The sequence below is a fragment of the Cydia amplana genome, chromosome 14 (assembly GCF_948474715.1).
Source record: "Cydia amplana chromosome 14, ilCydAmpl1.1, whole genome shotgun sequence".
NCBI lineage: Eukaryota > Metazoa > Arthropoda > Insecta > Lepidoptera > Tortricidae > Cydia > Cydia amplana.
In genome coordinates this window covers 11,972,846-11,985,988 of record NC_086082.1, presented here as the reverse complement: position 1 = coordinate 11,985,988, position 13,143 = coordinate 11,972,846, and the positions used below count along the sequence as shown (strand labels likewise).

General features: G+C 35.6%; 1 protein-coding gene and 1 long non-coding RNA gene across 2 annotated transcripts; both read left to right on the top strand.

Moving 5' to 3' along the window:
* The first annotated feature begins 240 nt into the window (after nucleotides 1–240).
* LOC134654143 (uncharacterized) lies at nucleotides 241–3,945 on the top strand. The gene is made up of 4 exons (XR_010097310.1): nucleotides 241–786; nucleotides 1,382–1,479; nucleotides 2,697–2,873; nucleotides 3,862–3,945. It is a non-coding gene; the product is annotated as an uncharacterized LOC134654143 (long non-coding RNA).
* Nucleotides 3,946–9,603: 5,658 nt separating this feature from the next.
* Nucleotides 9,604–11,249, top strand: LOC134653843 (uncharacterized). The gene is made up of 3 exons (XM_063509206.1): nucleotides 9,604–9,731; nucleotides 10,485–10,565; nucleotides 10,667–11,249. The coding sequence occupies exons 1-3, from the start codon at nucleotides 9,659–9,661 to the stop codon at nucleotides 11,242–11,244; spliced, it is 732 nt and encodes a 243-aa protein (XP_063365276.1). The 5' UTR covers nucleotides 9,604–9,658; the 3' UTR covers nucleotides 11,245–11,249.
* Nucleotides 11,250–13,143: the final 1,894 nt, after the last annotated feature.

Genomic DNA, 13,143 nt, shown 5'->3' with positions numbered 1-13,143 from the left:
GGATAGGTCTTCAAAAATGATATTGAGGTTTCTAATATCATTTTTTTTTTAAACTGAATAGTTTGCGCGAGAGACACTTCCAAAGTGGTAAAATGTGTGTCCCCCCCCCTGTAACTTCTAAAATAAGAGAATGATAAAACTAAAAAAAATATATGATGTACATTACCATGTAAACTTCCACCGAAAATTGGTTTGAACGAGATCTAGCAAGTAGTTTTTTTTTAATACGTCATAGGACGCGATTCTACGTGCACATCGCCTAAATAGCCTAAAATTAAAATGTCTAAGTTTTAATCATATTTTAGACGGCGGATTTAACAAGTGCTATTCCAGAACGTCAAGCTGACTAAATTTAGCCAGATTTTAGACGGATTCTAAAATTTCTAAGTTGAATTGAGTGTGTTGCCACTTTAAAAAAATAAGTGAACGAATGAATGAATGATATCTGTATAAAAACTGTAAAATCGTATTTTCTTTTGGGTGAAATATGATAATTTAATGAATTTTATTCCATTACATATATTTAACACTAGTGTACACACCTTAGACCACTAAAACGTTACTTTTTAATTATGTAATTAAAAATAATTAATCAAATTTTAATAGGCAACATTTAAAAAAATCTGCTGTCAAGTACGAAGAAGTTTGTAAACTTGTTTGTATTCCAATTTGTTTGGTTTTGTTTGTGGAAAACGTGGAAAATGTCGGTGTCGCGAAAGCGGAGCAATAAAACGCAACAGGAGGTGCTCGTAGAGCATCTCCATGCTAACTTGATGTTAGCAAGAGGTAAGCATGTTTATTTACTAATATGATGTGACATAAGGTGAAAACAATTTGAGATGAAGAAATGAATTCCTCTTTTCTTCATCTCAAATTGTGTCTCGAGTTCGTTCTAGCCGTCGACTCTAGAGCCGTTACCGGCGTTCTGCGTTCGTGTTCCATGGGACCTGAATGTAACGCCAACGCAGAACTCCGGTTACCACTTTCGAGAATGGAGAAGTTTAGGTACCGTACAAATATCGCCACAGCACCGTAACGACAATGCCTTACCGCATCCACTGCGCTGAAACTGAAGCTGCTAAAATAATCAGACCCACGAAAACAGCTGCAAATTCTGTTGTAAGAGCCTTGGAAGATCAACTTACTATAATTTGTAGGAGTAGGCAAGACCAATCTGTATATCAAATTATTGGAAATGTTACTTGTGTAGTGATGGACACCTTTGCACCTGGTACAAATCCCACTGGTCTATTTGACTAGGCTTATATTGGTTTAGTTGTAATGTTAATGATAATGACCTTGTTATAATCAACTACCTGTGTCATGAAGTTTTTTTTTTATTGTATGTATTTGTGTATGGGTAAAATGTGTATCTTTTCAGGAAATACGGCTAGCCCCAAAGTGGCAGCATTTTAGGCGGCCCTAACTGTTACTCTTAATAGTCACGGATGTCGAAGGACAGTGGCGGAGTGGCAGAGTGTAAGTACTGTTGGAATCAAAATAAAATAAATAAATATTAGGGGATTTTTTTACACAAATCAATCTAGTCCCTGTCCCTAAGTAAGCTCAATAAGGCTTGTGTTATGGGTACTAGGTGATGATATATTTAATAGATATATACTTAAATACATAGAAAACTACCAAGTCTCAGGAACAAATGTTTCTGCTCACTACAGAAACAAATGCCCTTACCGGGATTCGAATCTTGGACCTCTAGCTTCATTAGCAGTGTCACTACCAACTAGGCTAAACAGGCCGAGCAGCCAATGGTTTTTCAATTTAAGCTTGATTTTAGCGTGCACCTAGGCACAAGTACATGTTACATGGGAGCAATATTAAATGTGTCAGTTGTCTTAAGGTCATGTGATAAATTGTATCGGCTTCTGAATAATATGAACAGATGAGAATTATCTCTCTAATGCTTCAAGATCCCACACAAGAGGGTTAGAGGTAGAACCAGTGTAAATAACAAAGCAAAGTTTAGTTTGTTTTACTATCTAAGACTATATCATGTTTTTGCAGCTGTTGGTACTCCTAAATATAAATAACAAATAAAAAATAAATTCTTTTGAATTTGTGTTTGAAGATATTAAATTATACTATTTGCCTATTAACATCTAGAGCCCAAAACACAAGCATCATGTGATGGGTAATTTAAATGAAGTGAAAAAGAAATGTTGGTTTATATTGGTAACGCTGGAACTTTCTTGAAGTTTGAAACTTGGCTGAATTCACCTTGCCTTATGAACATAGAGCTATATCCTCATTTTTATATAAAACAAAATTCTTGACTGAAATGAAGTTTTGTACATGCAATTGATTGATTTGCTATATTTTTTATTATACAATCTAAACATAAATATCAGGGGGTAAATCAAATTTAAAAATATGTATCTGTGTGCTCATAAGATCTTGCCATTAAGGCCATCGCATACTTTTTAATTAATTACATTCGCTAATTCCGCGTCAATATTTTCGATTAAGACTGTACACAAAGTTTCATAAAAATCTAGCATACTTATTGCCTATTGCTTAAAATTGAGAATGAAACTATGTTTGTATGGAGGGGAGAGGCGAGCTTATGGGGGATAATTTATTAACATAAAAAGGTTGCCTGAGTTCATATACTTCCAGAAGCACAGAAAACATTCTACATATTTCAAATTACATGTCGTAAAATTCCTTTATAATTGCAGATTTGGTCGCAGTGGACACAGAAGGTCAAATCTAAGTACAGAAAATACAGAGATCAAACGGAGGGCACTGGTGGAGGTCCTGCATTAGTCCGCCCACTGACAGACACAGAACTTAAGGTTTTGGAGGTCGTAGGAACAGCTGCAGTGGATGGATTTACCAATCTGGAGACTCCACTAGTAAGTCACCTTTTTTTAGGGTTCCGTACCCAAAGGGTAAAACGGGACCCTATTACTAAGACTTCGCTGTCCGTCCGTCCGTCCGTCCGTCCGTAGACAGTTGAAATTTTCACAGATTATGTACCTATTTCTGTTGCCGCTATAACAACAAATACTAAAAACAGAATAAAATAAAGATTTAAATGGGGCTCCCATACAACAAACGTGATTTTTGACCAAAGTTAAGCAACGTCGGGCGGGGTCAGTACTTGGATGGGTGACCGTTTTTTTTTTTTGCTTTTTTTGTTTTTTTTTTTTGCATTGTGGTGCGGAACCCTTCGTGCGCGAGTCCGACTCGCACTTGTTTTAAATAATAAGATGTAGGTCCTGATTTTAACTTGGATTGTAGCACCTCAAATGGTTAATAAAGCTTAGGATCTTAGGATATACAATTATGATGGCAATAACCTCCACCTCTTGGTAGACTCAGTAAGGGTCAGCACCCATTTTATAACAAAAGAATGACATCCATCCACCCATCACCTACAGAACCTTAGGCTTCCCAACACTATACGCCAAATACATCCATCCGTTCTGGCACGATACGGTGCGCGCCTCTGGCGCAGCTAGTAATAGCCAGTTACGCGGGCGAAAACTGAATTACAGTTTCACTTGTACGCGATTAAGTCCCAGTGGATAATTTTCATATTTTTTCTTATAAAGAAACTGTTAAGTGGCTTTTTGGATTTTCTACGAGATACATTCAGCCAAAGGTAAATTAAACATGTGTATCTGTGTAAGTGTGTGTCTGTCTGCGCCATCATAGCTCCTAAACGGATGAACAGATTTGAGTGTGGTTTTTTTTAATCGAAAGTCTTGATCGCGGAGATGGTTCTTAGCCATGTTTTTGAGACATTAAACTTTGAAATAAAAATGTCGAGGTTTTTCTACTTCTTTAAGTATACGAGTAAATAAAGTATAAATTTATGCACTTGTCACTTTGTTTTAGGTTGGTTCTGTTGAAATTTCAACACCGGCACCAGTTGATGAACAACCACCAGTTGCTGCCCAGCTGCCAATTGCTATCCAGCCATCGGTCGCTGACCACCCACCAGGTGCTGTCCAGCCACCAATTGCTGTCCAGCCATCATCTGCTGCTGTTCAACCTCCATCATCTTCAGCCCAATTGCGGAGTTCTCATAGGCCAGAACGTACTCTTCCTCGCTCATTTATTACCTCGTCGCAACGACGACAGCGGAAAAGACCTTCGCGGCCCAAACCAGCAGAATTACTGCAAGGGTCATTAGACCGGAATCATGAATTATTCCGGTCTACAATAACACAGGCAGCAGAGACCTTAGCCACTGCCATCAGAGTAGCAGGGGAGGCCATTTCCTCGGCTATTAGGAACCATGGTGGTTTACAGAACAATGATGGTGGTGGGCAGTCGGTAGAATATTTAGACGAAGATCTATTAGAGTAACAGTAAGAGCCATCCAATTTGTTGTTTCTTTAGTAAGTTAGCGATATTTATTGTTATTTTTTGTATGAAAATATTTGACCCCTCCCCTTATTCGGGCTTCTCTTCGCTCCAACTTTTCATACAAACATAGTTCTTATTTGAAGACGAGCCAACAAGTCATTAAATGTTTGTACACATATTTCTAAAGGGAATATTCCTTTGCTTTGCTAGCTTTTGCTAAAATTGGAGGTTGTCAATCTACATATCTAAGCTTAATGATTTTTGTTCAAAATGTATTCTCCGTTTAGTTTGAAACAACATATCTTTACAAAATTTTGACAAACCACATGTACTCGTTTTTAGAATATATCTACAAATCTTTATTGACTTTGATGGTCTGTTTTCAATTGAGAACGACGTACTTTTACGTTCGTATGTAAAGTGAAGCGGAAAACTAGCGTTTACTTGCAAAACTAGTGACATTTTGATTTACCAACAACAAGCGGAATAGAGTTGCAATTTTGCAAGTACGGTCGACCAAATTGATTTCTGGGCCACTTCGTACCTTGTCACAGTGAAAATCAATTTGAAGCTGTTAGAGATCTCTTATTATTATCACTGTGACAACGTACGAAGTGGCCCAGAAATCAAATTTATCTATTTAAATTGTTATGTTTGAAACATTTTATCTATAAATGAAAATAGTAGGCCATTCTATTTTCTAAAATCATTATAGATTGCATGGAGCGGAATTTTAGTTGTCAGTTTGGGGTTCTTAGGAGGTAAACAACCTAAGAGTACCCGACCCTGAGAGGTCAGCTTGACCCCTAAATTCATGATGTAAGCTTGAAAAGCACAGAGCGCGGCACAGCGTCGTTGCGTGGCGGAGACGGTTTTTTGGTGAAGCCAACGCGGTCCGGGGGACGTCCTATCAAAAAATGAAGCAGTAATGAAAATCGCCTAAATACGGAACCCTTCATGGGCGAGTCCGACTCGCACTTGGCCGCTTTTTGTTACTTCGGCTTGTGGAAATCGTCAGATTATATATTTTTCGTAATCCTTGAATTATTCCCTTCAAAATAAAATAAAAGTTAGCCACGCTCAAGAATGTCGAGATGACGTTTTTTTTACAACTTTGTAGCTCTCCTACTTCTTTACGTCACTCTCAAATTGTCAGATTAGTGGAATATACACGTTTTAGCATGTAAATATATAACCCTACCTTAATCTGACGCGCTCGAGAATTTCAGATGATCAATTTTTTTACTAATCTGATCCTTTATCATTGACGGGCGGCCATATGGGGCTCATATTTGGTGGAAGTACTTAACCGGGTACAATTAAGGTATCCCCCTGTATATTAATCTGCCGCGCTTTAGTAAATCCCGAAATCCCCGCTTGGACTCCCCTACTAATTAACGAAGTTAAAATGGGTATGACATCTAAATTATTTATTTTAAAAGGACTTGTATGTTATTAACGTGTAATGAATGATATTTGGTGTCTATTTTCAAAACCTTTCATTATAAAATTTTCCCAGTAGTTAAAATCGGCAACTCCCTTATATTGAACTATTTTTTTGCCACAAAGAGTTTACAAGGTTAAACGATGTAATTAAATAAATAATTTGCCATACAAAAGATACATTATTGTAGTTATTGTGTTTATTTTATACCTGTTAAATAAACGAGAAAAATCCTTAATTACTTTTTAAGCTTTGTACTTAGAAGCATAATAAACGTTTCCTTGATGTTTTATATCAAAATTACATAACAGGAAAATTAAAATTTTATCTAAACTTCATTTGTTATTTATTTTACGTCACCCTAGGCCCGTAAATGGGATTTTCTCCCCGCTACGCGAGGAGGAAATCTCACTTCCTCGCCAAGGCAAGACGTAAAACTTTAGACAATATTTATGGCGCTCACCTTCGGTTCGGGCCACAAACACCTGCGATCTGGACCATTCACGAATTCACCTCCCTAGGTATGTAATGTACTATTTACTTTAATATCCCGGATTCTTTTATCTAAAGTTAGAGTCTGGCTAGCCAAAAATTGTTGACAGATATTTCCTTTCCTCTATTTACTTTTGAATTTCCCCACCAACAATGGCGTAATAACTAGAACACTTGGTGTTGATGTGCTAGGTATTCGATAGATTGCTATTAAATTAAATTGCTGTGCTAAAAAGCATTGCACAATAAAAGTGCCAATTATAAATCCGTCCAACCTTGCTCTAGAAGGCGTCACATGTATCAAGAGCAAACTGGGACTGTGTAAATAATAAAACCAATAATGAATTACTAAGAATTGTCACTTTTATTTTATCTGTCCATTCTTCATATTTGTTCATGATTTCTCAATGTGAATATTTGCTTCCTAGAGCAAACATGGACCGTCTCAAGGTAAATATATAATTACCGTTATCATGAGGTGATTGAAGCTCAAAGAAAATCAGGAATTTATTAAAATAACAAAAGCTTTATCGATTGCGCTGCAAAAGTTGTAAAGTCTGGAAGCTGATTTACATATTGTGGGCTGCTTTTCCTTTCGTATGTTTATGCTCAGACCCTCTTAGCATACTGTATACGACGCTGGATTTTACTAAACTAATTTAAATTCGTATAAAAAGCAGATATATCGGCTGCGAAACATTATAAACTGAAATAAATTCATTTATAATGAGATGTCACATGATTTCTTTATAGTAACTACAGGTATTATAGGGCACGAAGGGTTCCGTTCCATTACGCAAGAAACTGCAAAAAAATCACTTTTTCACTTCTCATGCTCAAAAAGTGCACCTTTATGTCGTGCGTAGACGACATAAAATCGCATTTTATGCTCTAGAGCATAAAAGTAAAATTTTGTTCTAAGACTAAGGTAATCGGTCTCAACAGCCAAACAGTTAAAACATATTGCACAATTTTACTGAGCAATAAAATTGTGTAGATGACAAAACTTGTTATATTATTTTATTTTTGCTACAATTTATTAGAAATCCGTAGGTATTCTCTGTCATTAAATTTAGTAAATCACATAAAATAGGAGTCGATTATCGTTCAAAAATTTTCCGAAATGTTTGACTTGGCAGAAAACCAAGCGTCTGAAACTCTGATCACATGTTGAAAATTAAAAAAAAAAATTAAAAAGTTAGTTGGCGGGAATTGGTTATGTATTATGTTCTTTCGCTTTACGACAATTTCGTGGTGTAAATTGCCGTGAAAAATATAATTTATTTTCCTCGCAATCGAAGTGAAAAGCAGAGTACAACAAGGGCATAAATGTCCATTTTTACCCTCGTCTACTATTTTGGTCTTCGCTTCGCTCAGACCAAAAAGTTGCCTAGGGTAAAAATGGGTCACTTTATGCCCTTGTTGTACAATCTACTATTGTTGTATAGGAGCCCCACTTAAATATTTATTTTGTTCTGTTTTTAGTACCTGTTTTTTGTTATAGCGGAAACAGAAATACATCATCTGTGAAAATTTTCTATTACGGTTTATGAGTGACAGACAGACGGACAACGGAGTCTTAATAATAGGGTCACGTTTTTTCCCTTTGGGTGCGGAACCCTAAAAAATCTACTTTAGAATAACACAAACACATTAATAAAATAATTGCATGTGTTTCGTACAGTTTCGTAGTTGTACGAAACATTAATTAAAAACAAAAGGTTTTCTATTAAGTATTTCACTTTAATTAAAAACTATGCTTTGGAAGTTGAAGCATCTGCTTAACATAGGAATAAGAAACGAATGTAGTATTATCCAGTGTTTTATTACTGATAAATTAATAATTTCCCTCTCTCTGTTTTCTGTATTCTTTTCTGTGGTAAATGTCGCTATCAAGGACTTCCTGAAGCCGGAGTAAATATAAAATAGAATGAAGATGTTGCAGGATCTCCTACCTTACTTATTTACGAGTATGTATATGACACCGTAAGATTGTGAACCCGTTAGTTTATAATCTAACGTAGGTTAGGTTAGGTTAGATTATAATCTCCCTACCGTCAGTTTATAATGTAACTAGCGAGATTATAATATGACGAGTGTTTACAATTTTACGGTGACATATACTTATTAGTTATTCTATTTATTACTTTAGTTAAAATAGCTCTAATATTGTTTGCAACTTTGCAGGTACGCCAATATATTAATAACTAGGTTTAAATACTCAAATGTACACATTATCAATAAATTACCGGATGAAGCTCGCGAGCCGTGGTTTACCGACCTTTCTTTTACTTATGTGAATCACGTCGCGGAAAATGAGTGAGTCAACTTTTTAGTGTCACTGTTACGTTATCCTGGGCAACTTTTAAAACTAAAACCCTAATTTTCAAAGATGCATATTAATTGTGGTATTTAAGTATAAGCCATTTCGATAATGCTTACCTACCTAATAGATAATACTAAGCATGTCAGTATGACGTGATACAACATTTCTTCCAACAAACTGTACCACTATTATCCCTTGGACCATATATGAGACAGATTATAAATTAAAAAAGAAACAGATCTAAGTACCCTAGTCCATTTTAGAACGAATACAATGGTATGTGAATTATTTATTATATCTGTAGAAAACTTTGCGATTTCTTATTAAGTTAAGCACAGTTTAAAGTGTGTAATAACTTTCGATGAGATGCACGCTGGAGCTCAAAGTGCATTTCCTAGTTTTCTCGCCTCTTCGCCTATTAAGTATGTACCGTGATATCGCCGCCCGCATGTTTATAAACTTTATCGCGGACCTATTTTGACCAAAAGTAAAAGTAACAGATTTTTACGAAAGCGACTGCCGTCTGCCCTTTGATTTTAGGAGGAAAAACTGTGCTTCACGAGTTTTAAAACATGTACATATTACAAGATGCTAAATATACTTATATTCCACGGGTGTCCTATTTGGTAAGTGGGCCAAATTTGATTTGTAGTCGATTTTTTTTTCGTTGAAAATTTCACTTGTTTGAAAAGCTCCTCATTCTGGACGGAATAAATATGAATTCCTAAAATGAGAATTAAAAATGTATGTATTTTTCCGTTTTTGTAACTCAGAGTTGTTGCACAGAATAGGCAACTCTATCTGTCCACCAAATTTTATCGACATCTGACGAAAAATAAAACGACAACCATCACATAAAAAACTGCCCATAGCCAAGAAAGTATCTATTGAAATTGCTATCCCTACATGCCCTACACCCTACACGTAATAGAGCTGCTGACCAATGCAACATAATATAAATGTGGCGGAAAATATCGAGAAAACCTGTGTCCATATGCAAGTGAAAGGACTCGTGCCTACTACATAGTTGCATTCTCGAGTAGTCTACACTAAATACAGAAATGGATTTACATTTCATTTTAATATTGTGCTTGAGTGTTTGTGGACTGTGCTCTGCATTCTTTCTATTTAAAGGTAGGTAACTGAAATCTAATATATCTGAGGTATATACCTAACTGAAATCTGGTGTAGATTCCTGGAGATACTGTATAGCCAAATTATATTTAATTTAATTAGATAACAAAGATACTAAAGGTCATACTTATTCAAGAAATTCAGGCAAGTGCTACCTGTACCGAGTAGTCAGTTATGTACCTACCAGAATGTCGATAGCTGAATAATTCATGAATATAAATATTTTGTAGCAAAGTAGGTACGGAAGTCCTTTTCCGGAACTTGTGTTAGTGACAATTGTTGTCTCATTGTCTTGTAACATTTATTGCTTTTGTAGTAAGTAGCCTCAAAATGATCTGTGGTTTTCCGTGTTGCCCTAGCTTTATTGTTATCTACAATAATTATATTATCTAAGTTCTAGTGAAAGTTATTTCTTATTTTGAATAATTTTACGGTTTAGACTCACTTGTTTTAAGTCACTCGCGCGACATGTTTCGCAGAGCTAGGTCTCCTTTCTCAAGCACTAACAGTCCGAGCAGCATTCACGACGGCCGTATTTCGCGTAACATGTCGCGCGAGTGACTTAAAACAAGTGCGTCTAAACCGTAAAATTATTCAATGTTAGTTATGTCTTACAACAGTTTAAATTCGATTAGAGAAGAGCCGTGGAATGTATGGAGCCCAATACATTCCACAACTCTTCTCTTTCCGAACAGACTCTATTTCTGATTATCAATAAAATTAAGCATTAAACATAGTTTTGCTTTTTTACAGACAAGGGGAAGCCACTAATATTTTGTTTCAAAATATGCCCTCTGTACTGTTCTAAACATGCTACCAAGAGATACGATCATGGTAAAGATCATCATTTTACCTACATAAATTATATTCTATGAGATTATGATTAACTGAAGAGAATATTTTTTTAATACATCATTTATTGTAATTGATTTCAGATGAATCTTTTCTAACTTATCTGCACGACAACTCGTATGCGACCGCAGAAGTATTCGCGAAACACGATTTCGCCCATTGGAGTTCAATAACTAAATCGACCAATGCACCGACTACTAGTACTACCACAAAAAAGCCCACATATCTGGATTACAACCCATATTTTGTTGACGATGGATCTGGAGATTTTGACCACTTTCCACATCATTATTATGCACACTGGAATCTAAAAACGCAGAAAACGACTACCACTGAAGCATCTAAAACGACAATTGAGCCATCCATCTACCTAGATCACAATCCATATTTCATCGACGCGCCTGAGATATACGACTATCATCCCGCACCTCATTTTTGGAAACCCAAACCAACAACAACAACAACCACTACAACAACAACAGAAAAAACACCGATTTATTTAGACCACAATCCATACCTTATCTGGCCCGATTATGATAACTATCCAAGTCATTATGGATGGAAACCAAAACCAACCACCACTGCAGCTCCTACTACAACCGAAGAACCTACTTTTATTTGTCAGGTCTGTAAAGAAAAATGTGGAGATAAATTTTCTTAATAATTTTGTGTGTGTTTTAATCCTTTTAATGTATGATTGTTAACTTGTTAAAAATTATGTGTATGAAGCTCAAAATAAATGTAGGCTTTATCACTCTACTTGAATATTGAACACACAGTCACAGGCAGGTCTAAGAAGGCAAATATGGATACTTATCTATGCCAACAACATTAGAGCGGAGGTGACATGGGCATAAGTAGAAGCCCTATTCGAACTTTATAATTGACCTCTTTTTGCGATGCCTGAGACGCCAGTCTTGCTAGTTTTTGCTTTACTACTTTCGAGTTCACAGCTTTAGCGAAAGTTACTACAATATAAAGTGATATAAACTGCACGTGTTATTGCACAACTGACATCTCTCATTGTGAGTTGTTGCTTATTGTTGCTCTTGGAAATATGGTGTGAAAATGTTTCATTGCGATAACTTGTGTGGTTATATTCCTTTCAGTACCTAACATTGTAACAGAGAAGTATTCTGTTAGTATGAATTGGATTGCGTTCGATTAAAAAATATTTTATACTTATTTGGAAAAGTGCCAGCTATTATTATTATGGGGGTTGTTTTCAAATTGTGTATATAGGTAAATATTAGATAAGTATATAACTTCTACATAGCTCGTGTAAATTACGAAATCACGAGTTATATTAATAAGTAGGTAGTTAGTTTGATATCTCTGTTATCTTTATTTGATATGCATGCTTTTAAGTGGACAACTCTTACATAGAAGTAACAACCAGGAATACAACATGTTACTTACCTACTTATACATTAGAATAAAAAGATCAGCAAGTCAAGACCCGGGTCACTTAACTTTGCCGTTCATGCAAATTTAACCGGTTTGTTGATTTATTTTCAGAATATTATGTGGTCCTAAGTATAAGGGTTGACTTCAAAAAGGTTTTGCGTTGATCCACGAAAGCTTGCGCCGATTTTGTAGAAGAATTTTGACAGCCCATTGTAACCTCGCGTCGCCGCTTAGGTATAAATCAATATACCTATAGTATGAATATGTACGAGTGAAAATTGATTTGCTGTGTTTTTTTTGTTTGACGGTACAAGGGCGTTTTCTAAAATAAATATTGAAAACCCGATTCTCACGGATTCTGATGTTTTTGGGTTCTTTCAACTCAGAATCACTAGCATATTCAATCCTGATGATAAAAAAAGTCCCAAAAATTTGTATGAAAATTGTACATTCCACTACGTCACGTCCATAGAAGTGAAAAATTTTCTCATAATAAAACTTGACGTAATGGAATGGACATTTTGGGACATCTTTTTTTAATGGAAGGGTTGAGAGTGCTGTCGATTCTGAGTAGAATGAGCCCAAGAATGTCCAGATTTGAAAGAATCAGGTTTTCGATATTTATTTTAGAAAAAGCCCACAAAACTTACGGTGTTATTTTGTAATTTATGGACTTCATGATTTGAATTATTTTGTTATTGTGAGAAGAAAGTGATACGATGTCTACTATGATAGGTAATTATCTAATTATCAAGTCGTAAACTATCTAGACAATCTATAGGTACATAACGTATGTATCAAGTTTCCCTTATTTTATTCATCGTTTACTTCAAAACTTTTCATTGGCTGTCTCGGAAGTTTGATAGGATCCTAATAAACTAACAAAAGACCGTGTTACCTTGATATATTGTATAGAGGTAAGGCTATCATCTGTATTGCCGATTATATTACCTCGCCTTGCCTTTAAATAAAGCTTAAAAAACATGCTAAATAACTTAGTAGGAGCGGCAACGAGTTTGGCATTTGTAGTTTCTCGCAAATTATGTTACAACTCGATGTCTATTTTTTTTTTTATTTGAAGGTAATTGTTTTATTTTGAGATGGACGTCACGTCGTAACACGGCAGCACTTGCTTTATTAACTTTTGTATACT